The sequence below is a fragment of the Oncorhynchus clarkii genome, chromosome 10 (assembly GCF_045791955.1).
Source record: "Oncorhynchus clarkii lewisi isolate Uvic-CL-2024 chromosome 10, UVic_Ocla_1.0, whole genome shotgun sequence".
Taxonomy (NCBI): domain Eukaryota; kingdom Metazoa; phylum Chordata; class Actinopteri; order Salmoniformes; family Salmonidae; genus Oncorhynchus; species Oncorhynchus clarkii.
In genome coordinates, this window is record NC_092156.1 from 53,386,038 (window position 1) to 53,413,755 (window position 27,718).

At 40.4% G+C, this 27,718-nt stretch overlaps 2 protein-coding genes across 4 annotated transcripts; both read right to left on the reverse strand.

Annotated features, from left to right (window-relative positions):
• Positions 1-1,240: 1,240 nt before the first annotated feature.
• Positions 1,241-11,865, reverse strand: LOC139418782 (myozenin-2-like). 3 transcript variants are annotated; one of them, XM_071168479.1, is made up of 6 exons: positions 11,544-11,865; positions 10,135-10,257; positions 8,130-8,296; positions 4,270-4,372; positions 2,636-2,819; positions 1,241-2,234 (listed from the first exon to the last, which is right to left on the reverse strand). In XM_071168479.1, the coding sequence occupies exons 2-6, from the start codon at positions 10,214-10,216 to the stop codon at positions 2,003-2,005; spliced, it is 768 nt and encodes a 255-aa protein (XP_071024580.1). In that variant the 5' UTR covers positions 10,217-10,257; positions 11,544-11,865; the 3' UTR covers positions 1,241-2,002. The 3 variants fall into 3 exon arrangements, with proteins under 3 accessions (XP_071024580.1, XP_071024582.1, XP_071024581.1); XM_071168480.1 differs by having other exon boundaries at positions 1,518-2,234; positions 11,502-11,674; XM_071168481.1 differs by lacking the exon at positions 10,135-10,257 and having other exon boundaries at positions 11,544-11,714.
• Positions 11,866-16,689: 4,824 nt separating this feature from the next.
• On the reverse strand, positions 16,690-27,229 carry LOC139418783 (synaptopodin-2-like). Its single transcript, XM_071168482.1, has 3 exons — positions 26,992-27,229; positions 20,711-22,911; positions 16,690-17,434 (listed from the first exon to the last, which is right to left on the reverse strand). The coding sequence occupies exons 1-3, from the start codon at positions 27,227-27,229 to the stop codon at positions 16,895-16,897; spliced, it is 2,979 nt and encodes a 992-aa protein (XP_071024583.1). The 3' UTR covers positions 16,690-16,894.
• Positions 27,230-27,718: the final 489 nt, after the last annotated feature.

Here is a 27,718-nt window from a genome sequence, read left to right on the forward strand (position 1 = left end):
AGCTTTGACAGAAACAGGAAGTGTCGTTGTAATTATATAAATGCCAACATAAAACATGGGATTTTTTTGTGTAGGTAAAATTAATTATGCGGGAAATGGTGGTGGAAATGCCTTTATAGATAACTATTGATATAATTACGTTCATATATGAAAGTAAATATGGAGTCATGATGATATGGTTTGTGGTCCTCACACTACGAATAGGGAAACCACACAGTTTATTAGGCTACAGATGAAATAAGTTATGATGAACTTCACAGGGTGGTGAAAGTGCACAGAGGGTCTTATTCTGGTGACATGATGATGCTTGACTGCCATTTGACAAATCAAAATATTCTCGCTTTTATCCATAATAATCTGATCATGTAGACTAGCCAACCCGCACAGCCTACCTGCACTGTATATGCGAGCTGTTGGGTAGAGCGCAGGCGCCAAGACCAGATTTGGCACATTTGCTCTTTAACACAACAGTTTTTGTGACAAAACTATTGGTAGAGTTGAAAATGCAATGGAAACAAATTGAACTTTAGATTTTTATTTGGTACATGAAAAATTAAGCAAAAAAGCTAATTCTGTGTGCACTACCTCATCACACACTGATTTTTATCTGCAACAAGTCCGTTTGATGGAAACATACTGTACCACTTGTGGGAAAATGAACATATATTCCGTGTATTCTGGAATATCCGAATGAAAATCTGTCCCCAATTGGATACAAACCTTGCTACTGTCAAGACACTATTATTGTTATAATGTTAAAACAGCATACTTGTTTAAAATGAATGTACTTTCAAATATTACAAAATTACACAAAGGCCTACAGTGCTATGTTCAGACTGCTCAGACTACAGAGAATTGTTTCACACTGATGGTTCGATCCATGTTTTCTGCTATAATTCGTTTGCCAGCCATTGTGGCTAATGAGCAGGTCACATTCTGCAGTTAAAACTAACAACATTGCTATGGATAAAGCTATAGGCTAATTTAACCCAACTGTTTAACATAATGACTTACAATAATGACATTGGTTCTAGGTATTTTCCTCTCCTTTGAATTTGTGATTTTGGTAGTAAAAAAAGTGAAATGATTTCTGGAAGTTCTTTTGAGGTGGTGTACATCTGCTGCAAAGCTATTTTTACCTTCTTTAAATGTGGTCTGTCAACGAACCCTAGCAGATAATTTACAGTGTGTGTGTGTGTGGTGTGTGTGTGTGTGTGTGTGTGTGTGTGTGTGTGTGTGTGTGTGTGTGTGTGTGTGTGTGTGTGTGTGTGTGTGTGTGTGTGTGTGTGTGTGTGTGTGTGTGTGTGTGTGTGTGTGTGTGTGTAAATGGATCAGCCATCATCAACTGTTGTTGGTGTATGATTGTTGGTCTGAGGTTGGTCATACAGTTCCTGGGTAGAAGCCCACTTACTTTTCTTTTCATTTGCAGAATTGTGTGTTTCAAGTCTGTACAGGTTCATTTGTTCCACATATCCAAACCACACATTGATTTACATAAGCCAATTCATTATACAATGTCATGACAAAGAGATAGATCTTTTTTATTTGCACATCGATAAGCCCATTCTAAAAGATTAATAGGCAACATGTCTACATAATTAAAAGACAAAGATACTTTTGGATCTGATATCCAATATAAGCCAACAGATGCATTGAAGTTTCAATGTATTGCTCATGTTTTTTTTCCTCTTAGACATTTCAATAACGTTTCAGCCATGTGTGCTATTTATTTACATGTTATTCTCTGAATACACAATGCAAAACTAACCATCAGTATCATTACTCAGGCAAATGGCACAGAATTGAAACAGGGCAGCATGGAGGCCCCATTTTAAACCATCAGTTTGTCGTCGGTTGCACATAATCAGAAATCATGATTTAGGCTTCAGCTCCAACCCCTACATCGCAGATCAGGCAGTATGGTTAGAGGTGACAGCAGTGGATTTTGTCAGACTATTGCTCTCTTGTGTTTCCAGGATATTATGGGTCATCTAGAGGTCATCTAGAGGTCATCGGACTCAGGGATGGGCATAGGTTCCAGAGGCACGGTGGGCAGGATCAGTGGGATGCCGTCGGATATCCATCCCTGGGCGACCCTGTTGAAGGTGGGTCTTTTCACCCCTGGGTCTTGGAGCTCAGAGTAGTTGTGGAGGTTTAGGTCGATCTCGGGCAGCTTGAACGTGATCCCGCTGCTCCGGGGGGCTTTGTCGAAACCACCAAATGGTGTGGCCACCCTGTAAATCAGATGTGGCGATACAAGGGTGAATGCAAAATCAAAATGAAGATCTCTAAAGATGTGACGGTTGCGTAGAATATAGAAAGCTGGCTTTTTATAGGGTGTTATAGTAGTGCATCCATGTAACAGTGAATCTGAACTGTGTTATAAGAAAACCATTTCATTCCATGGAAATGTTTGCAATATCAATGTCATTATATGTACTGATGATCATTTCTACTGAGAGTATTATCCCAAACTTCAGATTTGCATACTTAACTCAAAATCTGCCATGAGAGAAGTGCATGACTGATGCACTATGTTCAAGTAGCACACAAATCGTTGGCTTAAATTTTGAGCTGTTGAATAGCAGTTGTCTGAAAACTCTCCTCAGAACACCTGTTTTCACATTAGCCTCACCTGTTAAAGCTCTTGTAGTCAGGAGCCTCTGGTCTGGGCTCAGGGACAAGCATCCTGATATTGAGGGTCGCGGCCAGGTTGGGGTCGTTAATGATAGCTTGCTCCCAAGGGGAATGGTAGGACTTGGGTATAGCTGTAGAGTTGAACGTCTCTGCAGGGACATCCTTCAAGGGGCCTCCATATCCTGAGACACATACCAAGAAGACAGGATCATAAGTCCAACAGTGCAGCGTACAGACACTCACTTATCCTATCAACACATTAGCAGATCTGTGGGGTTGGACTTAAGTGGGATACATGATTACTGGCAATGTCTTGCTTGTTGTCCTTTCACAAGAAATATAAAGAAGTACTAGGGCATTGAGAATGTATCTTGTTGTGAGAGGTGAGTTTGAATGAATGGTTTAACCCGTAGACCAGGGTTCCCCAACTGGTGGCCTGACAAGTTTTTTTGTGTTGAATTTTCATTGTTGGACATAAAAGACTGTAAAAACAACAGGTGTGAAAAACAACAGCTCCAACTGATTTTAATTTAACAAATCTGTTCCCAAGTATTCTCAAGCATTATAGAGAAACACGGGATTGCATACAAACGTAAGCAAGGTTTGAATTATTATGTTTTAGTCCAACATTATATCTGTTTGAGCTTCATGCAGTCAATTTGCAGTCTACAAATTATTTGTAATTATGTTCCGCCCCCCGACCATCCGCTCCAGAAAAAACTGGCTCGCGGCTGAATCTAGTTGATGATCCCTGGTGTAGACTGAGCAAGGTAGCAAAGACAACAAATTAGTCCCTCAGTTGTTACCACCTTTTCAGCCATGCTAATTTCATCACGACATAACAAAAAAAATGTAAATTTTGGTTTAGTATTATCTGTTTTTATTGTTTGGGAAACAAAATAGGTGTCAACATGACTGTGGCAGTGCTGTTTTATCAATAGCCACTGTCATTAAATAACAGTATTAACTAGAGCAGTGGAAAAAGTGATGAAGACTCAACACAATTTGTCGATCTTTATCATCTCAAGTCTTAAAATAGTGCACACCGTAAGTGTGCTTTCATCCTTGGTGTGAAAAGCGGGTTGGTCCATTTGACATGGGTTGACACCATGCTTGGTCATATCAGATTCTACAAGAGTGTTCTGTTGGGATCCCCTGCTGACAATTTAACAGAGAGCAAGGCACCGCAGAGAAAGGAAATGCTTCTCATGTATCCTGCTTAAAGGCCAGAGGTCTGCTGAGTTGCTATGGGGAATAAGACTTGTCCTTAGAGGTAACATGAGCATCTACATAGGCCTTAAAAATACATTCACAACCCATTCATAAGCAGTACATAAGCAGTTCATAAATGCTAAAGTCAACAATTGCAAGACATAGCGTACATATCAATTTGTAGTTGTTGAAAAATACCATTTACTTATGAATGCGGTATGTATGAGTTATGATTGTGTTATGAAGTCCTTATGTAGTATCCCTTCAAGTGAAGCATTGCTCATGTATAACACTACGTAATAATGACAAAGATATTTCAATAAGGCCTTATTATCCCCTTAAACTGTATTATTCTGCCTAATAAGCATTCATACATTTTGAAAATAACAGAAGGTATGTTTTGATGTGGTAGCTACATACCTGGTGCAATGCTTTCTGGGTTTCCTGGGGTGGGGGTGTAAGGAAGTGTTTTCGATCCCTCTTTGTTTTCGGCACTGTCTGCATTTTCAGCTAGAAGATCGCTCTGGAAAAAAATATAACGTATTTTGTCATTAGCTAAGCTTTCCCCTTTTGTGCAGTTCTGAACCTATCTAATTTATTCATTTGGGGATTAGCTGCACCAAATTGTTAACTTTGCGTAAATGAGGCCCACTAGGTAAATGGGTAGGGCGCTCACAGGTTTTACAAGCATGTTAGCTTAGCACACTGAGCTAAAGCTTGGGCATAACGTCAAAGCAAGATCAGCTACCGCCAAAATGTCCATCAAAAGACTTGAAATAGCAACTAGTTCATGTTTGTTTGCAATGTTGAGAATTTATGTGCAATGTTGCTCCATTAGAACAGTTGCCAAAAGTAAAAACAGTAATTTGCAACCAGACACCCCCCCACCCCCCAGATACCCCCTGTGGACTGGCATCTAACCAATGCACACATGAACATATAATGCCTTCAGAAAGTATTCATACCCCTTGACTTATTTCACATTTTTCACAGCCTGAATTCAAAATTGATTAAATATATATTCTTCTCACACACAATACCCTATAACGACAAAGTGATAAAATGTTTGTAGACATTGTTGCATATTTATTGTAAACAAAATTCAGAAATATCTCATTTTAAGTATTCACACCTCTGTCAATACATGATGAAATCACCTTTGGCAGCAATTACAACTGTGTCTTTCTGGGTAAGTCTCTAAGAGCTTTGCACACCTGGATTGTATAATATTTGCACATTATTCTTTTAAAAATTCTTCAAGCTCTGAAAAGTTGGTTTTTGATCATTGCTTGACAACCATTTTCAAGTCTTGCCATAGATGTTCAAGCTAATTAAAGTCAAACGGTAACTAGGCCAATCAGGAATATTCAATGTCGTCTTGGTAAGCAACTCCAGTGTATATTTGGCCTTGTGTTTTCGGTTATTGTCTCCCAGCATCTGTTGGAAAGCAGACTGAACCAGGTCTTCCTCTAAGATTTTTCATGTGCTTCCGTTTTTATTTTATCCTAAAAAACTCTGTTGTCCATGCCTATGACAAACATACACATGACATGATGCAGCCACCACCATGCTTGAAAATATGAAGAGTGGTACTCAGTGATGTGTTAGATTTGCCACCAAACATACAATAATGCATTGTACTCAGGACATAGGTAAAACTGCAAAATAATTGACTGAGAAATTTACTTTAAGTGCCTTATTGCAAACAGAATGCATGTTTTGGAATATTTTTATTCTGTATAGGCTTCCTTCTTTTCATTATGTAATTTAGGTTAGTATTGTGGAGTAAATACAATATTGTTGATCCATCCAGTCTCCTATCACAGCCATTAAACTCTGTAAATGTTTTAAAGTCACCATTGGCTCATGAGCAGTTTCCTTCCTCTCTGCAACTGAGTTAGGAAGGACACCTGTATCTTCGTACTGACTGGGTGTATTGCTACACCATCCAAAGTGAAATTAATAACTTTACCATGCAAAAAGGGATAGTCATTTTTTGAAAAACTTCCCTGGTCTTTGTGGTTGAATCTGTGTTTGAAATTCACTGCTCGAATGTGGGACCTTACAGATAATTGTATGTGTGGGGTACAGAGATGAGGTAGTCATTCAAAAGTAATGTTAAACACTATTATTGCACACAGAGTGAGTCCATGCGACTTATTATGTGACTTGTTAAGCAAAATGTTACTCTTGAACTTATTTAGGCTTGCCATAATGAAGGAGTTGAAATCTTATTGACTCAAGACATTTCACCCTTTCATGTTTAAATAATGTGTAAACATTTCGAAAAACAAAATTCCACTTTGACATTATGTGATATTGTGTGTAGGCCAGTGACAAAAAATATCTGCATTTAATCAATTTCAAATGCAGGCTATAAGCTATAACACAACAAAATGTGGAAAAAGTAAAAGGGTGTGAATACTTTCTGAAGTACACACACACACACACACACACACACACACACACACACACACACACACACACACACACACACACACACACACACACACACACACACACACACACACACACACACACACACACACACACACACACACACACACACAAAATCAGCAAGCAACTGATAAGCAGCATAGATACTCTTGAGCAAAGTGGCCAGAGTAGGTGCAGGGAAAGGGCACCAGGCACATGTTTCACCATATCTCCCATGTGTTCTAACACTTTTGTCGGGGTGCACACATCCTTAATGCAACCATTAGACACTCAGAAACGTTTTTAAAATCCAGTTATCTGGTTGCAATAAAGCACTTTTGGATCCAAGTAAACAATGAAACAATGTTACTGTACCGTAAATGAAAAGAATCGCAAATACTTTTTAAATCCGTAAGTCCAGAGATCCAATAATGTGATCCCAGGATTTGGACCCTCAACCCATAATGTCCAAGATACAATAATAACTGTGTGTCTGATATAATTAGGCCCGGCATTAGGGGGTGGCAGAACCGGGCATGTGTAAATAGGATTTTGGTTATAAAGTCAGTCTGAGTTTTATGAGACTGATCGTGACTGCATTGCAACGTAAATTAAGTTTGGGTTTGTTTCAATCCTGCGCACATGCCAACAGCTGACAGCACAATTAATCATCAATTGGGAGTGCAGCTGCACGTGACCCGATTGTAATGGCTGTGGTAAATGTGGGTTGACTCTGGATATCCCTTTGGATATTAGGGACTATCGGTAAATGGCACAATTTACATGGGACAATACCTTAAAATTCCAATAGCTCCAAATTTAAATGACTTAAAAATCTCAGACCAATAATACATTGTACGAATGAATATACAAATATTGAAAGCATTTAATGAGAAAAAGGTGTGGAACATGAAAATATTTTCTCATTTACATGTATTGCCGGTCCCTAACTACCCCCTTAATAGGCTATCCAAAATCAAACTAATTAGGCAAAGGTTGAAAACAAGCCGGCTGAAGCTAATTGGCAAACTTGCGAACACACACGAGACACCGATATCAAACCACACCCTGAAACCAACTCACGTTTTAATTCTGTCATGGTCGTTAGCAATTCTTAATGAACCAAGTCTAAAACGAGGCAAAATCAGGAACTGCAGTCGTCCTTTAATAAGATGTATTTTTTTCAATTCTATATAGACACACAAAAAAAATATGGGCTGCGTGTGACTGTATGGGAGAATTTTAAAAGTTGCCTTTTTGTTATAAAAAAACATGCGCCATTGCACTCCATTCCGTGCCTCATAGTATAATTTATACTGTCTTTACATCTACTATTACATACCGTATGTGAAATTATTTTTGATAGGCTATGGTTTAGGTGTAGCCTATGGCTACATTTTGAATACACTTGTATGTTGCAGTGGGACCAATATCTACCTTGTGTTATAAAGGGCTATAATGTAATACGAGTTGTGACCTTCATTCATTTCAGGTGCACCCCCATGTATTTCGTCCTAGTGCCGGTCCTGGAGTTGAGTGTAAGTCCAAAATGAAGCTGTCTTCTGAAACTCTACAAACAAGACCCTGCCTGTCACAGCTCTTTCTGCCCCAGCCTCACAGCGGTGGAACAAGCGTCCTGCAGCACTATCCATCTGACCCGTCTATCAAAGATGGCTGCTGTGGCGTCACCCAGATGTATGATATTGGTAGTGAATGTGAGTTGTGAGGTGTGTTGTATTTTGTGGTTGTTTAAGTCTCCATAGTTGCATCCACTTATTGTTGGTCTTTGTGATAGGAGTGTCTAGATTACTCAATTACACAAATGTAAATGTAAAAGTCCTTACACTCAGCTGCACGTTTGCCTCATTTTGGATACTTTCAAACGTGTATTTCTCCGATCTTCGCTGGCGCATTTTGAAAAGACGAGAGCCTCTGTTGGATTGCAGTGACAGCTCCTCCAGCATGATGTCTTTGGGAGTGCTAACCTTTATCCCCAGGTCCATGGTGTCCCCTGGGAAAAGAACCAAAACAAGTTTCAGTAGATGCCTTTGACGGACTTTCCATTAAAGGTAGACTCAGCAATGTGATTTCATCTAACACGGTTGAACAGCTTCCTGTTTACAGACATAAATAACAACAGAATTTAAATCTGTCAAAATCTGCCACTATTGGTTCTTTGCAATTTGTACCCACTTTTGAGATATGTCCATATTAGGATGAGCTAATAGTGCAGTATTGGCAGTCGGATTTTGTTATTGAGCATTGTAAACAGGAGGTCTTCCAGCTATATAATGATTTCATATATGGTGATGTCATGAGTCTACTGCTCTAAATGTAAAGCAACTGTAACAAAAATGTAATCTTCAAGATTCCCTCAAGACTTTATTAGTATGTCTTAGTTGCACAAAATATATCGTTTCCCTAAAGATATACAGTATATATTTTGTTCTGACACTCTCCCTAAGACATACTGTACATAGCATGCATTTTTAACCATTTATGATTACAACGAGACCTTTATCAAAGGAGAAGTTAATTAACATTATTATTCTGATATCATCAGAAGGGATAATATCAACGACATTCCTTCAAAATGCCTTTCTGCTGACAATTAGCATGCCTAAATCCAATGAATGTAGCTTCAAAACAAGATGTATAGTAAGCATCACAATATGATAAAAGGTTGCATGTATATAATAATAATTGGTTGCCTCAATATACAGTATACTGCAATAGAGCCCTAGGACCATGCCTCAGGACTACCTGGCATGATGACTCCTTGCTGTCCCCAGTCCAGCTGGCCATGCTGCTGCTCCAGTTTCAACTGTTCTGCCTGCGGCTATGGAACCCTGACCTGTTCACCGGACGTACTACCTGTCCCAGACCTGCTGTTTTCAACTCTCTAGACAGCAGGAGCGGTAGAAATACTCTTAATGATCGGCTATGAAAAGCCAACTGACATGTACTCCTGAGGTGCTGACCTGTTGCACCCTCGACAACTACTGTGATTATTATTATTTGAACATGCTGGTCATTTATGAACATTTGAACATCTTGGCCATGTTCTGTTATAATCTCTAGCCACCGTGCTTCTACACCTGCATTGCTTGCTGTTTGGGGTTTTAGGCTGGGTTTCTGTACAGCACTTTGAGACATCAGCTGATGTAAGAAGGGATTTATAAATAAATGTGATTTGATTGATTTGATCTGAATGGTTTAGCAATCATTTGGTTTCTCAGTAATTCTACATTGTATGTTTATTAAACAACATTGTGCATTGAGTTGGTTTAGGCATGCTCTTTGGACAATGCAACTACAGCCTAGTGAATTTCCATTGATTTGCACTCAACAGTGCTAATGCTACTTGCTATTTGCAAGTTCTAGAAAGTCTAGGTGAATTATGATTGTACTCTTCAAATCTGATTGAGACAAATGCAGTCTTACAATTTTGTATGTATTATTTCTTATTGAATTCCATTTTTATTATGTTATTGTTCTTTTTACTTATCGAATGCTGAACATGATGCTGCTTTGATGAGCTATACCCAGACAGAATGTACTTCAGCTGTCGCAAACACTCACGGTCCCCTAAATGGCTACACACAGTTGTCCTACCCTGCCCTCCACAACTCCCCACCTCACCCGCCCCAAAATAGCACTTTCAAAAGGACAACGACAGAAGGATTTGTCGCCATAGGTAGTAAAAAATCTTCATTAGCTTATTTATGGCAACTGCTAGAGAAATGGCCCTGACATGTTCAACCCGGATCTGAATAACTGCCCTCCACCAGAACAAGTTTGATTCTCTTTGCTGTTGAGGCTGTCTTTGAGCCCGGGCCCAGATCATACCATTGGCACCGTGGACCTCTCGAGAAATAGCCGCTGCATGCATCTTCCTCTCTCCAGCTGGCATTGTACAGAATTGCGACATTGTGGCTTTGGGAAGGGTGGCACACGATTTGCCCCTGGGTACTGGAAACACATAAAGGACACAGGATGTACTTTCTGTTCTACCCCAGCAGAAAATGTTTTCCCTGTTATAGTGTTGATATGAACTGAACATTAGAGAGCCAACATACTGTACTGCTATAAATAAAATAAGATTACTGTTAGTGAGGGTTTGTGGTAAAGAGTTATTGCTCACATGGCACGTGCAATACTGGTTGACCTATCGGATAACTACTGCATGTTGTTTAGACCACATTATGATATGCCATTAATGTCCTGTGAGTTAACGGTCATAAAATATTATGATGGGCCTCATGTCTGGTTTATGAGAGCATTAGGTAAGCATTATGACATTTACTTCAAGGACAGAGTTTCTGTCAACCCCAAACCAAAACATTTACATGGCAGGTGGCAGGTGTCATTCATTGTTTGCGCTTGAAGAGCAAAGTCAACACTTACTTTAAAATAACCTTGTAAAGAATACTAGTTGATGCGCATTAAGGTGTCACATGGCATTCAGCATTGTGAATCATCAGTGTTGGGTGAGGGCTGAACATTGTGTCCCAGGGTAGTATGTGACACTGGAAATCCTTAACGTGATCTTGACAAAATAAATATTTTTACTTTGGCACAATGGCGTTTAGAGAAAAAAAGATACATTTCCGTGACAAATATAATAGCCTAGTTACCCTAAATCTAATTGCAGCAGTCCTAAAAAACTGAAGTTACCGTGCTAAAATGTAGATGTTTTTGCCTTGCAAACAAATGAAACGAAACAACAATGCCCTTTGTATTCACATCACAACTTTCACTAAACTCTCAATGTTACCCCATCATGTTCATATCCTCTCCTATTTGCATTATGTTTCAGACATGCTGTACAAAATCTTTATTCTCAATGTTATGACTAAAATGCAGAACATTTATAGTGCTTTAAATATTTACAAGAATAAATTACGTATCGAACATGAGAAATATAATTAGAACATAGAGATGTTATTGAACACAATGTTCATAATCAGCTCTTCATACAACATAAACATAGAAACATTATTTCAGAGTGATTACAGTAGAAGCTAACAATTGTATTTTGTTTGTAGCTTCTTGTTTTGTCTTCACAAAATAATAAAGAGGTTTGTTAGTAAGGGATGTGAGATATTGATTAATACAAAGGTTATATGACTGAATACGACAGAAAATAGCATAATCAGAGTTAGTTGTTGTGAATGGTCAAAGCACAACACATTGACACTAGTATTTTGCCATACCTCGGAATCACAACTGCACACCTTGATGGGACTAGTCCATACCTGTGTGTGTGTGTCCTGTCTGTCTTTTAAACGACCTGTATCCTTGACTGGAAGGCAAGGAGGCTCAGGGGTCGACCTAGGTAGTTTTGATCCACCCTGATCTTCACACTCCCGGCCACTGAAGCCAAACTGTTGGGGGTCTCTGTGTCTGTTGTCAATGGAATGTAGCTTACATCAATAGTCTAAATTTAGCAGGCCAAACACTCAAAACCACTCACAAAAGCAATGGGGACGTGGGGAGGCTATCAGAGAGAGGGAGAGGATGGGGCACCTGACCTATGCCACCGGAACCACACCGAAGGAGGGCTCTCCCCTTAAGAGTGCTTGTGTTTCCTGGACCCTAGGTATGTATAGGGAAGACATGACACTGAAAGTAGTGTTGGAGGGGCGGTAGGAGGCACTCTTTCCTCTGGTCTAAAAAAAAAAATTAAATACCAGTCAAAAGTTTGGATTTTTCTTTATTTTTTATATGTTCTACATTGTAGAATAATAGTGAAGACATCAAAACTATGAAATAACACATATGGAATCATGTAGTAACCATAAAAGTGTTATTTGAAGTTGCCATCCTTTGCCTTGCAAAGCTTTGCATACTCTTGGCATTCTCTCAACCAGCTTCGTGAGGAATGCAGTTCCAACAGTCTTGAAGGAGTTCCCACATATACGGAGCACTTGTTGGTTGATTTTCCTTCACCCTGCAGTCTAACTCATCCCAAACCATCTCAATTGGGTTGAGTTTGGGTGATTGTGGAGTACTAGTCATCTGATGCAGAACTCCATCACTCTCCTTCTTGGTCAGCCTAGAGGTGTGTTGGGTCATTGTCCTGTTGAAAAACAAATTATAGTCCCACTAAGCGCAAACCAGATGGGATGGAGTATTGATGCAGAATGCTATGGTAGCCATGCTGATTAAGTGTGCTTGGAATTCTAAATAAAATCACAGACAGTGTCACCAGCAAAGCACCCCCACACCATCACACCTTCTCCTCCATGCTTCACGGTGCGAAAGATACATGCGGAGATCATCCGTTCACCTACTCTGCGTCTCACAAAGACACAGTGGTTGGAACCAAAAATCTGAAACTTGGACACCAGAACAAAGGACATATTTCCACCGGTCTAATGTCCATTGCTCGTGTTTCTTGGCCCAAGCAAGGTGTGTGTGGTCCAAGTCTGTGTTTAAGGGTCTCTTTTCCAATCTTAAAAGGATAAATATTCAACACCATGGGCCAGAAAAGGTTGAATACATTGGCCATTCTGTCAATCCAGCATGACTTCTGAAGCGTTCAAAACAACTGGAAAGTCAAAACTGGGAAATCTTAGACTTCAGTGAGTTCAAGACAACTGGAAACTGGAAGAAAAAAAAGAGCTCCGACTGGGAAAAAAATGTTTTGAACAGTCATCCAACTCGGAATTCCAAGTTGGGAATTTGGGCCTCTTTCTAAAGCTCTGACCTGGAGATCACTGACATCATGATTCAACCTTGTTTTTTTCAGAGTTTCCGGTTATCTTGAAAGCAACATAAATCCAGAGAATGCCAAAATTTGCCCACCGCCGCACCACCTCCCTGTTCAAGAGATTACAGCACAACAAGGTGAGTCCAAAAATGTATTGTATGCTGCTGCATAAATGGTGTAATATGCCAGGGAGATATGTATACTGTAGCTAAGAAAGTAATACTATGTGTATGTTGTGTAGTAAGCTGTTAGTGGCCCATGTGCATCATCCTAACTATTTAGTCCCTATCCCCCTCATAACTTAGCTTACTGTTCTGACTTGATGGTGCACATGTAGCCTATACTGTTTTAGAGAAATGTAATCATTGAATATTGTAAGAGTTTTTATTGTCTGCTTGTATGCCCCCTTTACGTATCCTACGGTTCTGACTTGTTGTACAGGGAGAATACTGTAAGAACGGTCCATATTCTGAATTCTGTCGCTGTACATTTCAAAAGTCCTGAACAAATAGTTTATTGACTAAGTCCATCCTAGCTCGCTCATTGTCTTAATTGAAATTACGGATTGCCTCTTATTCACTCATCATCTCCTTATGCCATAGTTTTTACATCTCAATTGTCAGTAGAAACCACATTTGTTTAAGCAAGTCAGCCATATCAGCTATGTTTTTTAAAAAGTCAGTAAATGAGGCTGAACTGTTTCACTGAAAGACAAGGCTCCGGTGATAGCCAGGTGTAGCAGTGGTAACGATTCACTCTAAGGTGTTGAAAAGAAAGCTCTGCTGTTGGGACAGCTTTATGTAGGCACTAACAGTTTGTGGGCACTGTTTATCACCGTTATAGTGCAATTAATGTATTGTTTAGTGTTGTGTTGCGGCTTTGCTGGCATGCATCTAAAAAAAGTGGGGAGTTTTCCCCACCAAGATTTACATGCTAAAATTGCCACTGCATAGATAGAACTGATTTTTTACACTGTGTTGTAGCAATCAAACAAACAACTCTGCAGGGGTAATGTTATAGAAATAGCTGTATGTTCATGGGACTTCTAAGATAAGTGCTGTCAAGATACTAAATCATTTATCTTCACAGTGCTGCCAAGAAACAAGCTTACTGCCTTGAATTGTCTAACTACTTCTGAAGTGACTGGTTTTTCTCATGTTCTTCTCACACCCTAATACAAAGACTTGTTGGAGGATTTGTGTCAATACATTTGAATATTAAAACATTCAGAGTAAAAATGAAACTACAAAAGTACACTGAACAAAAATATAAACGCAACATGTAAAGTGTTGGTCCAATGTTTCATGAGCTGAAATAAAATATTCCAGAAATGTTCAATACGTACAAAAATCAAAAATGTTGTGCACTAATTTGTTTACATCCCCGTTAGTGAGCATTTTATCCTTTGTCAAGATAATCCAACCACTTCACAGGTGTGGCATATCAAAAAGCTGATTAAACAGCATGATCATTACACATGAACCTTGTACACATGCCACAGACGTCTCAAGTTGAGGGATCGTGCAAATGGCTTGCTGACTGCAGGAATGTCCACCAGAGCTTTTGCCAGAGAATTGAATGTTCACTTCTCTACCATAAGCAGCCTACAACGTCGTTTTAGTTTGGCAGCACGTCCAACCAGTCTTACAACAGCAGACCGAGTAACCACGCCTGCCGAGGACCTCCACGTCCGGCTTCTTCACCTGCGGGATTGTCAGTGGGGGATGGGGGGTGCTGAGGAGTATTTCTGGTTGTAATAAAGGCAATCATTCTGATTGGCTGGGCATATGCCCTCCCAGGCCCACCCATGGCTGCGCCCCTGCCCAGTCATGTGAAATCCATAGATTAGGGCCTAATGAATTAATTTAAATTGACACATTTCCTTATATGAGCTGTGACTGAAAAATCTTTGAAATTGTTGTTTATATTTTTGTTCACTATAGATTTAAATGGTTGGGGTGTCATGTGGCTCTCTTCACAACAACAAAAATGTTTGGCAATGAGATGAGTGAGATTCATTTTTAGTTGTTTTCTCATACTTAACATTTTAACTTTCTCTTTTCAACTTCCTGTGTAAAGTCTCCCACCAGTCGTCTCCCAACAGCTCAGTCTGTGATTATGTAACCATCTCTTTGGTTACTAGTCCCTGGATGGACTTGTGGAGATGCTTTGTGACGGATGTCGGAGCAATAACCTGACATGTTAGCAAAACAAACACTGGCTGCAGTGGAGTGTAACTTTAGAAAAGTACTTTCTCTACTTACCTAACTCCACATTCCACTCCATTTATATACATGTATCTAATATATTACTACGTGTTTTATTGGTATTTCAGCAATTGTTTGTTTCTCAACGAATTCAGCATACCACACATTTTGAATAGGTAAACCAACAATTTCCAAAGTGTAAAAAACATTTGACAAATCCTACATATCTTACATGTTAATGAAATAAAACATCAGAGGCATGGTGTACTCAACAACCTTTTATTGGAAGAGTACAATATCTATCTTCAGTGCTGCAACAAATGAACAACACGATCAAGTGATAAAAGTGACAATATCTTCAACACATTCACAAGTGTGGCACATTTCGTTTGCCTTTCACGGAAGTGCCAAACCAATCGCAGAAACTTCAACCTGTATTCAATGACGTGGTCTAGAATATAGTGTGTGCCTATGTTTTGCAAACTGACAATGGTATGAACAAAAACATTGTTAATGTTCTATATTTCAGCAATGAAATCTGACATTTGATTGATTATTTTAAGAAATGTAAGACATTTGTACATTTCCTTAATTTTCATAGTAACAGAAAGTGAACTTGAATATTGGTTGTTTTCATCAGTATGTGCACTTGGTACTTACTATCTAACCTGCTACACATGCTATCGCACATATTACACAAACCATCAAGGAACCCTAGCAGTACATTTGAAATCCGTTTTACTGTATTTATATTTTAGATGTTACCGCGCACATCACATAACAATACTCAATCCATGTTTCTATTTCGTTTTCATATTATGTGGAAAATAAAACAAGTTATAGGTTCAACACATCTAACTTTCATTTCCCTTCCATCTGTCATTTTCTCACTCATCACCTTGCAAACCTCTTACTTTTATGCACATGCAAATAAATAATAGGCCTATCATGTATCCATTTATCAAAATTCACAAAACATGTTTAGAATTGAAACCTTTCAGGTACAGAACATTCAATGGAACATGCAGTACATACTATAGATGTGTGTGAATGCACTTCACTGATCAGAATTATAGTGGAGAACGAGAAACCACTTCTTTGCCCCCTGTGGCCACAGGACAAAATGCACAAACAATCCATGCTCAAACCAAAATACTGTACATGCACACACATATAGAAAAACAAACTCCATTTTAAACCAAAATACCATTAACATCAGTACTTTTTTTTCCCCAGAAATGAAAATTTTAAAGCTAGACTCCATAATGGTGAAACAAAGTTACTAAAAACAACTAACACTGTTTTTTTCCCCTCTGACATCATTGCACGCATGATAGAACAGCAGAATTAATACTACAAATATTTTTTTTCAGGCTGTGAAACGCTCCTCGCCTCAAAACAAAAACAATAACAATGGTGGTGGGGCAAACAGTGGCGCTGTTTCCCTGCAGAATCCATCTTCAAACGTGTAATTCACCTTAGCATGCTGCTGTAGACCGTTATCACTATCTGGGTCAGTATTTCCTCATTGATTCCAAACATTTGCCTTAAAAAATTAACACTACCTTGATCAAATTGTTAATTATAATATGCTGGCCCTATTGTTTACATCTGTACATCCAATTACATTTTCTACGTTTGTTCTTACAAGTGCACTGTTTCTATGTTTGAATTCTAGCTGAGGAGATTACCTTCTCATAGCTGTGCGTGGCAAGGTAGCGTAGAGGGTCTGACTCGGGTGGCCCGGGCCTCGACCCATATGTCCAGCGCTAGCACTCACCGCTGACCACAGAGGCTGGGCCTGTCTGAAGGGAGGCCCATAGACAGGGGCAGAGGTCATGCTCATAGACCTAGGATGCATGGATGGGGGTGGAGCATGATAGTAACCACCACTGACACTGGGGGCGTCCAATGACACCTTGCGCTTCCATTCGTCCGGAGGTTCTGGAAGAGATCGTCGGTTGGCGGCGGAGTTGATGTTAGTGGCGATGGACTGAGGGAAGTTCTGGAATCGGAAGGCATCGTCCACCAGGCCCAGAGGGCTCCGGGAGGCAGCCTCCCAAGGGCTGGGGGGCTTGAGGGCAGCTTTTTCCTGCCAGGAGGTCTGCCTCCCGAGAGATGGATGGAACACAGGGGTGGTCACAGGGGACATAGATGACTGCGAGGGCATGTAGGACATGGAGCACATCCGTCTGGGTAGGGACAGAGAGTAGCTTCTGCCAAGTCCCTGGAAGAAAAGGACATTGTACTAGATTGATGTGATTCTGGTAATATTAAGCATACTGTACACACTGGGGCTCAGGGTCAAAATATAAAATACCAAATGTACTGTAATGCACATGTATTTATGAGGCATTAAATACATGTGTTCATGACATTGTAACCCTCTGTTCCCAACAAAGAATTTGGGGTAGAATACACAGAATACACAGAAAAACAGTAGTTCTCCACAACCTGGTTTGGCCTGGATTGAGCCGAGAAGGGGAGAAGATTCTCATCCTGGAGTAAGGTGATTCATTTTGCGGTCCAATAAAACACACACAGAAACACACACAGTGTCAGAGAGCATTGCCTCCTGTGAAAGGGCAGGCTATCCCCTTTCAAACTCTTCAAAATGGACAAAGGCCAATTCTACTCAACTGTGTGTTCATCACTGTCCATTACATTTCCCCATGATTATTGCTATTTTTTCCCAACATAGAAGTCATATCACTCTCTCATACAGTGTCATTGTTGCCTGGAGATTAACACCTATAAATAATCACAGTAGTGAACGGCCCTCAAACCTAATGATGCAACATTACTGCACATTTTGTTCAGTGTTCATGTTCCAAACATATCTGGGTGACGTAATAGGGTCATTTCTCCCTAAAATACATGAGTCCCCATGGCCAATTAAGACCAATGGATGGGAAGAGAGTTAGTTTTCAGCACTTACCTTTGGCATGGGTTGATCCTATCGGGTCTCTGCTTAGCAGAGCTAACTTTTCGAAAGGGATAGCAGGTTTTAAAGATGGTGAGTCTGAGCTATATTTGGAAACAGATGAGCTCTTTGCTCATAGCAGGTCTCCATGCAAACATTGGGTTTCAACAAAGACCTGTTTAGAGGACGTAACACATTGCCTTGTGGTTTATTGAAAACTTAAACCTACCAAAGCGTCTGATACAGGTGGAAAGGACTCAAATATAGTTTAATTTGCTGTAAAGTAGAAGATGTGATCTAACCTGCATGATGCACGGTGAGAAAATCATTGTTGTATCATTACTGTTTTTAACCAGATATTGCTTAAGGTACTAAGAATTGGCAACATTAATGAATACATAAGCAACATTAAAATAGAAGAGGTATTACAAATGAATAAAGAGTGTGGTACAATAATTAAAGCGTGATGCATTCATAAAAGAAAACGTTGCAAGAGTCCATGCAGTAGTAATGAAATATGAAAACTTACACAGGGAAAGTTAAAGGGAGATATTTAATAGCAAGATTGTGCCGAGTACAAGAAGTGCAATATACAATGGAACACATAAAAGAGGAAAAATAAATGTAACAAAGGACAGGAAAGGTAAAGTCAGTAATCTGGTTGGAAATTAAAGAAGGATTATTTGTAATATATATATATATCAATTGCGTTTAACCTGAAAATAAATAATGTTTGATGAACAACTAAGTAACTGGCCATAATTGACAATAAAATACAAAATTCCACATTGTCAACAACACAAAGATGTAGAGGGGACTTTAAAAACACAATTAGCAAAAGCTTTGAGCTGTATCACACTATTAAATATAGTTTGGAATGAGACTGAAGGAATTTTAAGAGGTCTGCATCCAAATATAGTGCCTATTATTATTCTTCTATTATTATATCTCTTCCAATCATCGTCATCATAAAAGTATGAACAAACCCCCCTGTTTTAATGTTATGCACTCTCATTGCTATCATATTGCATACATTGCAAACATGATTTTGACTAGCATCCAACCTACCTACACTGTTTTACATTTCCTATGGGTATGAACATTACTGTTCCAATAATGGTAATGTTGCATGTGGTCATGAGACCACTGGTGAATACAGGCTACCCTAAACATAAATTAATTTAGAAAAAAAAAGGCGAGGCAAGGCACCATAGACAAACTAGAAATGTTTCCTCTTTTCAGCTGCACACACAACTGATCTTATTTTCCTGAAATTACTCAACACGATGGGACCAAAGCTTCAGCCAAGGAGGGGACTTTTTTGTTGAATTCTGCCTCTTATGCCTAATGTGTATATCACTTTCCCCTGCTAGTATCTGTATCCTCATGAATGACCTAGCGCTGCAGAAAACAATATAACAGCTACCTAACGGATTGACGTGCTAAACTGTGTATCAATAGCTAGCAAAATTAGCTAACTAGCTTCATTGGCAAACATTACCTTCATTGGTATTAGCAGAAGCTAACATTAGCTTCATTCACGTCTTCATTAACAACACCTACAACAGTCTCTCATTCTCAATAGTTTTTCAATCAGCTGAGAAACACTCACGTACAGCTACAATAGCCTCTAATTTCATTGTTTTACAAGCTATAAGGCAAACAGACAGCATTATCAAGTTGAAGTGGGGCGTTAACTCAAGCAAAGGAGGTAGATCGAGGAGGGGTGGCCAATTAATGATAACAACCATATGAAGTGATATCTATTGAAATATTCTGTCTGTATAAAATCACTGGTATAAGCCAGATAGTTGGTCTGGGAAATGACTTCAGTGAGACAGAGGCATTTGTTTTCTTATGTTAATTCCCTATAAATGTAAATGTTCTGCTATTTCTTTCAACATTTTGGTAAAGCATTGTTTTCCCTTGTTGACCTGTCATGCATATTGCACATTCTTTAAAGATTGAATTCATTGTTTAGTGTTGTTGTTCTAAGTTGTAATTTAAAATGTTTTGTGCTAGGTTTGCATACAATGTACAGCAGAAAGTAAGAAGATATAGGGTGACATTTTGACACTGCAACAATGCAAAGATATTACCAAAAACAAGTCAATTAAAAAAAATACTTGGCAGGACACGTCTAATTATATATATATTTTTTTAAATAAATGGTTCTTTAGAAAAGTTAAGAAATAGTGTATAATCTCTGCATTTTCTGCAACATCAAAATGGGGCAGTGGGTTGGAACTAGTGTTGGAGTACGACATGCCTCCACTGTTTGGTTGCTACCGCTTGTTTTTTGGCAGAAAATGTAGGCCGAGGAGCCATTTGAATGGTACCTCTAGAGAGGACATCAGCATCAAAGGGTATAGAAGACAAAGACGCTGAGTTGACACTGAGAGATAGCTGACAGGGAGTGCTTGTGGGTATAGGGCAGTGGGTGCTTGGAGCTTGGAGAGCTTTGTTGGCGCTATCATGCACAGCAGGTGAAGCATTATGCTTCCAATCCAGTTGCTTGCTAACTGGGAGTGGTTCACTTGACTGTGTAGGTTGACAGTCAAAAGGGTATGGGACACTCACCGATCTAGTAGACTTAGCAGGAGCTATGGGCTTGCTTTGTTGTTTTGCTGGGGGAAGGTCATGGCCAGGGTAAGAGTAAGGAGAAATGGTAAAGGCAGGTCTAGGGCTGACAACAGGGGCAGGTTTAGGGCTCAACGTTGGGTTTGACTCAGGGGTTGGGATGGGGGCCGTTTTGAGGCTAGGGCTAAGGCCTTCAGCCTCAGTGCCTACGTTATATCTAAAGAGTGATGAGTCCAGCTGATAGGGCTGATGTTTCATGACATCTAGGGCATCCAGGTGCTTGGAGGGTTGTGGTTTGGTTTTGACAGTGGTCTTTGGTTTGATTTTTGGACTTGTTGAATAGGGCTGTTTAGCTGCTGCAGGGGGGTAGAAAGGAGCATGAAGGGGATTGTATGACAAAGGAGGTGGGGCTCGGATGTTGGAAGAGTATCTCCAAGCACCTGGAAGGGAGGCGGTGGGGGAAGGACACTTTGCTTTGTTGGCCTGAACTGTTTCGGCATCCACCACAAACTTCTCCATACGGGTCTGCCTCTTGGCAAAGAGTTCGGCACCTCTTCCCCTCAGAGTTGGACCATTTATGGCTGGACTAACATGGCCCTCAGAGATGTGACCCATTGAAGAAGTAGGTGGTGCCTTGGCTGCGTGGCTGTAAGAGCTCCCTCGTTGGGGTGGGCAAGATGCCACCGAAGGATTTGGGGACTTATTCTTTGAGACTGTGGGTTGGCGAGGTGCCGTGTGAGTTGAGTTCGGGGCCTGAATACTCACTGGGGACCGCGGTGGCTGTGGACTCCAGCTATTCATGGTTGGATGAAGTTGAGAGGGTGATGTTGAGTTGGCTGGTGCCCCGGTGTTCATGGGTGGCTGTGGTCGTGACTGAGTTTGGGGTGGTTCCCGGGGGTTCGCCGTTTGCTGAGGTGAAAGCCAGTCTTGTTGTTTGAAGTATTGCTGAGGAGGAGACCCCACTGGATTTGGGAAAGATGCCGGGATTGGACTCCTTGCCAGGTGAAGTAGCACATTCGAGGGACTCTCCTTCAACCATGGTGGACAGACTGGGTTAATGCTAGGCTTTGGGGCAACAGGTGGGGGATTCTTGTGCTTGACTGTTCGGGGTTGCATAAAGTTGCATGCCTCAGCACCAAGACTAAAGTAGTCTTCCTCTTCGCCTGACTCAATATATGATCTTCTTTCCCCTCTCTTTTGAATATAGGCGTTGGAGGGTTGATCAGAGGCCGCTCTATTAGCACCTCTTCTTTTTGAGTCTGGTAGGATGCCCGTCTTTATCGCTGGTACAGATATGCGTTCGTCACGCGAAGCTATGAAGTCCCCAGTTGGGGACCAGACCTGTGGAACTGTGTGTATAGGGACTGATACCTTGAATTTGAGTTCATGATGCTTCACTGGGCTAGTGACACCACTAAGAGGAGAAAATGGGACAGGCACTCTGTTTTGGGATCCCAAGAAGGGCTTAGCTGTTCTGTTGGGCACAAGAGGCTTTGGTATGGCACTAGCTAGGAGGTTGGGCATACTGTTCATCATGTGAGCATATTGTTGCATCTCCTGTTGGTTTTCTTTGTACTGCAGATGTTGATTGCCATGACCATCCATGTAGATCTGATCAGCATGCCTTTCACTGTATTGAATTTGATTGGATTGCACATAAGTTTCATCTGTTTTGTAAGACTTGTACATTTCTGTGTCTTCAAGCTCTACGATACCTTTGACGGGTAAGCCTTTGCGCCTCATTTCCTCGTGCTCTAAGGCAATCTCATCCATCCTCTGGCGGCGCTGCACAAACATTGCCACGCCCTTGCCTTTTGTCTCTGGCAGTTGCTCCATCTCTTCCAGGTGGTGAAATATGTTGGCTATTCCAAGGTTCTCCCAGTTTAAATTGACGTCTCGGTCTCGTACATTCACTGTGTAGTCTTCATCAAGTTCTGAATAATCATTCGTGGCCAAAGTAAACCTGACCGATTTGCCGTATTCACTTTCTTCGTCTTTGCCGCTTTTGTCGTCAAACTGGTGCTGACCTGTCCCGTAGCTGACAAGTGTATACTTCTTAACCCTTTGCCGACGCTTCTTGAACATCAACACCCCTCTGTTTCTGGGATTTGGTGCATCGGTCAACAGCAAAGCAATGCGTTTACATTTAGACTTGGCTTCCTTCACCTGCCTGTCTGACTGGCTCTCACTCTGTCTGGGCCCTGTGAGGGAGAGATGAGGAGAGAGGACAGAGATAAAAAGAAAATTATAATTGTTTGCTACCTCAGAATGATGCATATGTAATGCGAGGAGGTATCACATAAAAGTAGCCCACATACAGTACATTACAAGAGAACTGTCTACCCATTTCAAATGATCTGTGTCTTGACAATGTCATCAACCGATTCATTTTAGGGTGTAGCTTTCTCAATTGACATTTAAGTTAAAGTGCATTCGGAAAGTATTCAGAGCCCTTCACTTTTTCCACATTTTTTTACTTAACAGCCTTATACTAAAAGGCAATACATCATTTTTATCTCCTCATCAATTTACACACAGTACCCCATAATGACAAAGCAAAAACAGGTTTTTAGATTTTTTTCGCAAATGTATAAAAAAAAAACCTGAAATATCACATTTACATAAGTATTCAGACCCTTTACGCAACACTTTGTTGAAGCATCTTTGGCAGCCTTGAGTCTTCTTGGCTATGATACTACAAGCTTGGCATACCTGTATTTGGAGAGTTTCTCAATTTGTTCTCTGCAGATTCTCTCAAGCTCTTTCAGGCGGGTGGCGGAAACGTCACATCTTGGCACATCTTTTATCAGGTCTCTCCAGAGATGTTGGATTCAAGTCCGTGCTATGGCTGGGCCACACAAGAACATTCAGAAACTTGCCCCGAAGCCACTCCTGCGTTGTTTTGGTTGTGTGCTTAGGGTCATTGTCCTGTTGGAAGGTGAACCTTCACCCCAGTCTGAGGCCTTGTGCGCCCTGGAGTTTTCATCAAGGATCTCTCTGTACTTTGCTCTGTTCATCTTTCCCTCAATCCTCACCAGTCTCCCAGTCCCTGCCGCTGAAAAACATCCCCACAGCATGATGCTGCCACCACCATTCTTCACCGTAGGGATGGTATTGGCCAGGTGATGAGCGGTGCCTGGTTTTCTCCAGATGTGACGCTTGGCCAAGAGTTCAATCTTGAATCTTGTTTCTCATGGCCTGAGAGTCCTTTAGGTGCCAAACTTCAAGCAGGCTATCATGTGCCTTGCTTTTGAAAGGCCTTGATTGGTGATGTGCTGCAGAGATGGTGGACCTTCAGAAAGGTTCTCCCATCTCCACAGAGGAGCTCTGTCAGAGTGACCATTGGGTTCTTAGTCACCTGCTTGACCAAGGCCCTTCTCAGTTTGGCTGGGCGTCCAGTTCTAGGAAGAGTCTTGGTGGTTACAAACTTCTTCCACTTAAGAATGATGGAGGTCACTGTTTTCTTGGGGACCTTCAATGCTGCAGACATCTTTTGATACCCTTCCCCCGATCCAATCCTCCAACACAATCCTGTCTCGGAGCTCTATAGACAGTTCCTTCGAACTCATGGCTTGGTTTTTGCTCTGACATGCACTGTCAAATGTGGGACCTTACATAGACAGGTGTGTGCCTTTCAAAATTATGTCCAATCAATTTGATTTACCACATGTGGACTCCAATCAAGTTGTAGAAACATCTCAAGGATGATCAATGGAAACAGCAAACGGTCTGAATACTTATGTAAATAAGTTATTTCTGTTTTTTTTGTTATACATATACATTTGCAAAACTTATGGGGTATTGTGTGAATATTGATGAGGAAAAACATGAATTTAATCAATTTTAGAATAAGGCTGTAAGTTAACAAAGTGAAGGGGTCTGAATACTTTCCGAATGCATTGTACATGGTGATAGCTGTAGAATATAATGGATATGGAATAGAAATATCTGATTAATACCATACAATGTCAAATGGTTAATATTTTGACATTGTTCAATTTAGTTGCTTTGACTTATTGATCTCAGAACCTATGGTAAATCTAGCCTTTCTTAGTCTGGAATATAATTGAATTAGTATGGTTCACATCTAATCGTTTGCCCTTCTGCAAAACAGTTAGTGTTTATGAATGTACAGTGCTAATATCATGACATGATTCATGAGGAAAGGAATTTATCAGGTACAGTACCTTAGTTTACTACATTATAAATAGAAGTCTTGGAGGCAGACAATTTTGGAAACAACAAGCTCTATTTTTTCATAATGTATTACAAATCATTCGAACATTAATGGCCAATATTTTAGAGTAACCTTTCTCTTCATAACATTTAGACACCTCCAAAATAAAAGGAACAAATAGAGAGCTAGAGATTTGAAATGTAATTCCAGACCTTCTATTTACTATCTTGTCATGATGACTCCTGACAAATGTCTTTCCTATCATATTGTATTATAGCAAACACTTCACTTTACTTGAAGCTTCCACCCTAAGGTCTACGGAACACTGTCATCTATTGACGTGATGGATGTCATATGAACTGACTGCACAGTTTTAGCTAAACCCATTATAGTTACCTAGCCAATTACCTGTAGCTTATATAAAGACCCTGTGCAGTCGAATGATACTTTTAAATAGTTATATTATAAGTTACAAACGAATACAAATAATAGAAATATGATACTTTTTAAGTTCGATTTTAGTCAGTTGACATTTTGAATTTATTTTTATTTTATCCTAGAGCTATAAAGTTTTTATAATGCTCACTAGAGGATGATAATATATGTATTTTTGCTGATAAATGCATCCAATTTGCATACTAGGATTTGTAACATTAGACAACAGACACAACCTGTCAATATTAGAACTTTCATCTTTACATTAAAATAATACGTTAACTACTATACTCCGTCCGACATTGTTGCCAAATGAACACTTTAAATCTTAAAAGGGATGTTCAGCATTATACTATACAGAAGCAACAAATCTATGGAAGTAATGCAGTGCCTTTTTAAATGTTCATGGCCAAATCAACTTAAATCAACTAAGTTATTTTGTTTAAAGTTACTTGAAGGTGATCCAGCTTTTTTTAACAGGCACCACATGCCACCATCACTCCCATTGTTTTTAGCTAGTGGTGGCTAAATTTAGCTGAAGTTTAAAGAAAACCATCTAAAATGACATTTTAAAATACTCAACTTCTCCTTAAACACTTGAAATAAGTTATTGCGAAATGTCTTGAAGCACCAGTTTATGTTCGGTCAACCTGATTTATCCATGTTTTTCTGTTATTGTCCATCTGCCAGTGTTGTAGACTGAATGAACGCAAATTATTCATTGCATTTGATATAGTTGAGACTTTCAAAAATAATAACAATAATAATAAAAAACAACACATAATGACACTTCGTGTTAATTTAAATAATATTTATCAAAACATCTGTGGCCCCATTGAAAACGTTGCATTTAATGAAAAAAAACGAAATCGACTACTTAATAAATATATTGTTTGCATGGTGTTTGCAACGTTTTTTGCCATGTGCATAGAGCAAGCAGACAGCAAATCCAAAGAGGGTAAACATTCAGCAACGTTGGACTGCTACTTTTAATGTGCTTTCAGTATCACCTGGACCTGCCGACTCTGCAACTGTGTCCTTTTATTTTTAGGTCCACATTGCAAGATGCAATAAAAACACTAGTGTCATTTCAGAGCTAACTTAGGGGGGGGTCTATGAGGCAAGAAAATTGAGGAGCTAACTTTCCATTACACAGTCAAAGCTAACGGTTTGAAAGGGATCGGGTGTCAAGCCAGGATGACACATGTTGGTGTCCGTCAAATTAACATCTGCCAGCCTCATCAGAGGCATGGTCGTATTTTATTCTTATCCACTCAGACTATTAAATGCACAGGAGAGTCAGCCTATATGCCCAGTTCAAATAAAACACACATCCCAGCAGTCATGCCCTTTAGTCCAAATTCAAACATTGCATCATTATCTATTTTGCTTTATAAACGTCACTGGACTTTGTAGCAGCAATAACAGCAGTCATTTACATTACAAAGAACATGATTTAAGTGACAACAATCCAGTTACATTTTGACATGCCTTTTCTTTTCAAATTATTGCATTAAAATAACATTTTTAACATTGTTTTATTTCATTATAAGCCGAATGTGACACAGAGAAAGTTACCACATAGTTTTGAGTTGCACAGACTTACATTGGTACACGATCTACAGTAAATTAATGAGGGGGTGGGGGGAGGAGGAGGGTGGCTACTTACGTGCGTGCCTCACCCTGTGTCTGCTGGGACTGGGGAGATCTCTCTCAGACGCAGAGTTCCACTGCTCTGCCTGCTCAGCACCCTGCGCTGAAATTCCAAAGGATAGATGAGCAGGAGGTGCTTCGCTGTGCCCTCCTTCCTCCAGAGACTCAACACTCCCATTCCCCCTGGCCCCGGTCCCAGAGCCCAGCCTCCTACCGTCCCCCCTGGGTTGCCCATGGGTCAGAGTTAGGGTCATCTCACTCCGGCCAACGGAGGAAGAGGAGGTGGACCGTTGCCTTGAAATTTGACACAAGTTGGGGTTCGGGGTGGGGGCTTGTGGGGACTTTGGGGGAGTCGGTGACGGGGTGCTTGGGTAGGATTCGGCATCGGAGCTCACAGATTCCCCAGGGTAGACGCTACATGGCCCCTGTGATAAGGTGTCTATCTCCTGGCTTCTGCTGGGGCTCAGTCCCCTTACCAGGCTACGTTCTTCCGGGCTGTAGTTCGATGGTGGTCTCTGATGTTCCACCATGGCTTTCTTGGTGTATGGTTCAGGGGACTCCACAGAATGGGGGGACTCGGCCTGTCTAATGTGGGTGTGCTGCGGCTCTATGGGGAGCTCTGTATCACTCTTCCTTTCTTCATAGTAGGATCCATCCCGGGACTCTGAGATGTAAAGGTCGTCAGAGGAGTGGCCGTACTCAGAGACTGACCAAGAGTCCATGACAGTGCTCTCCTGGTCCTC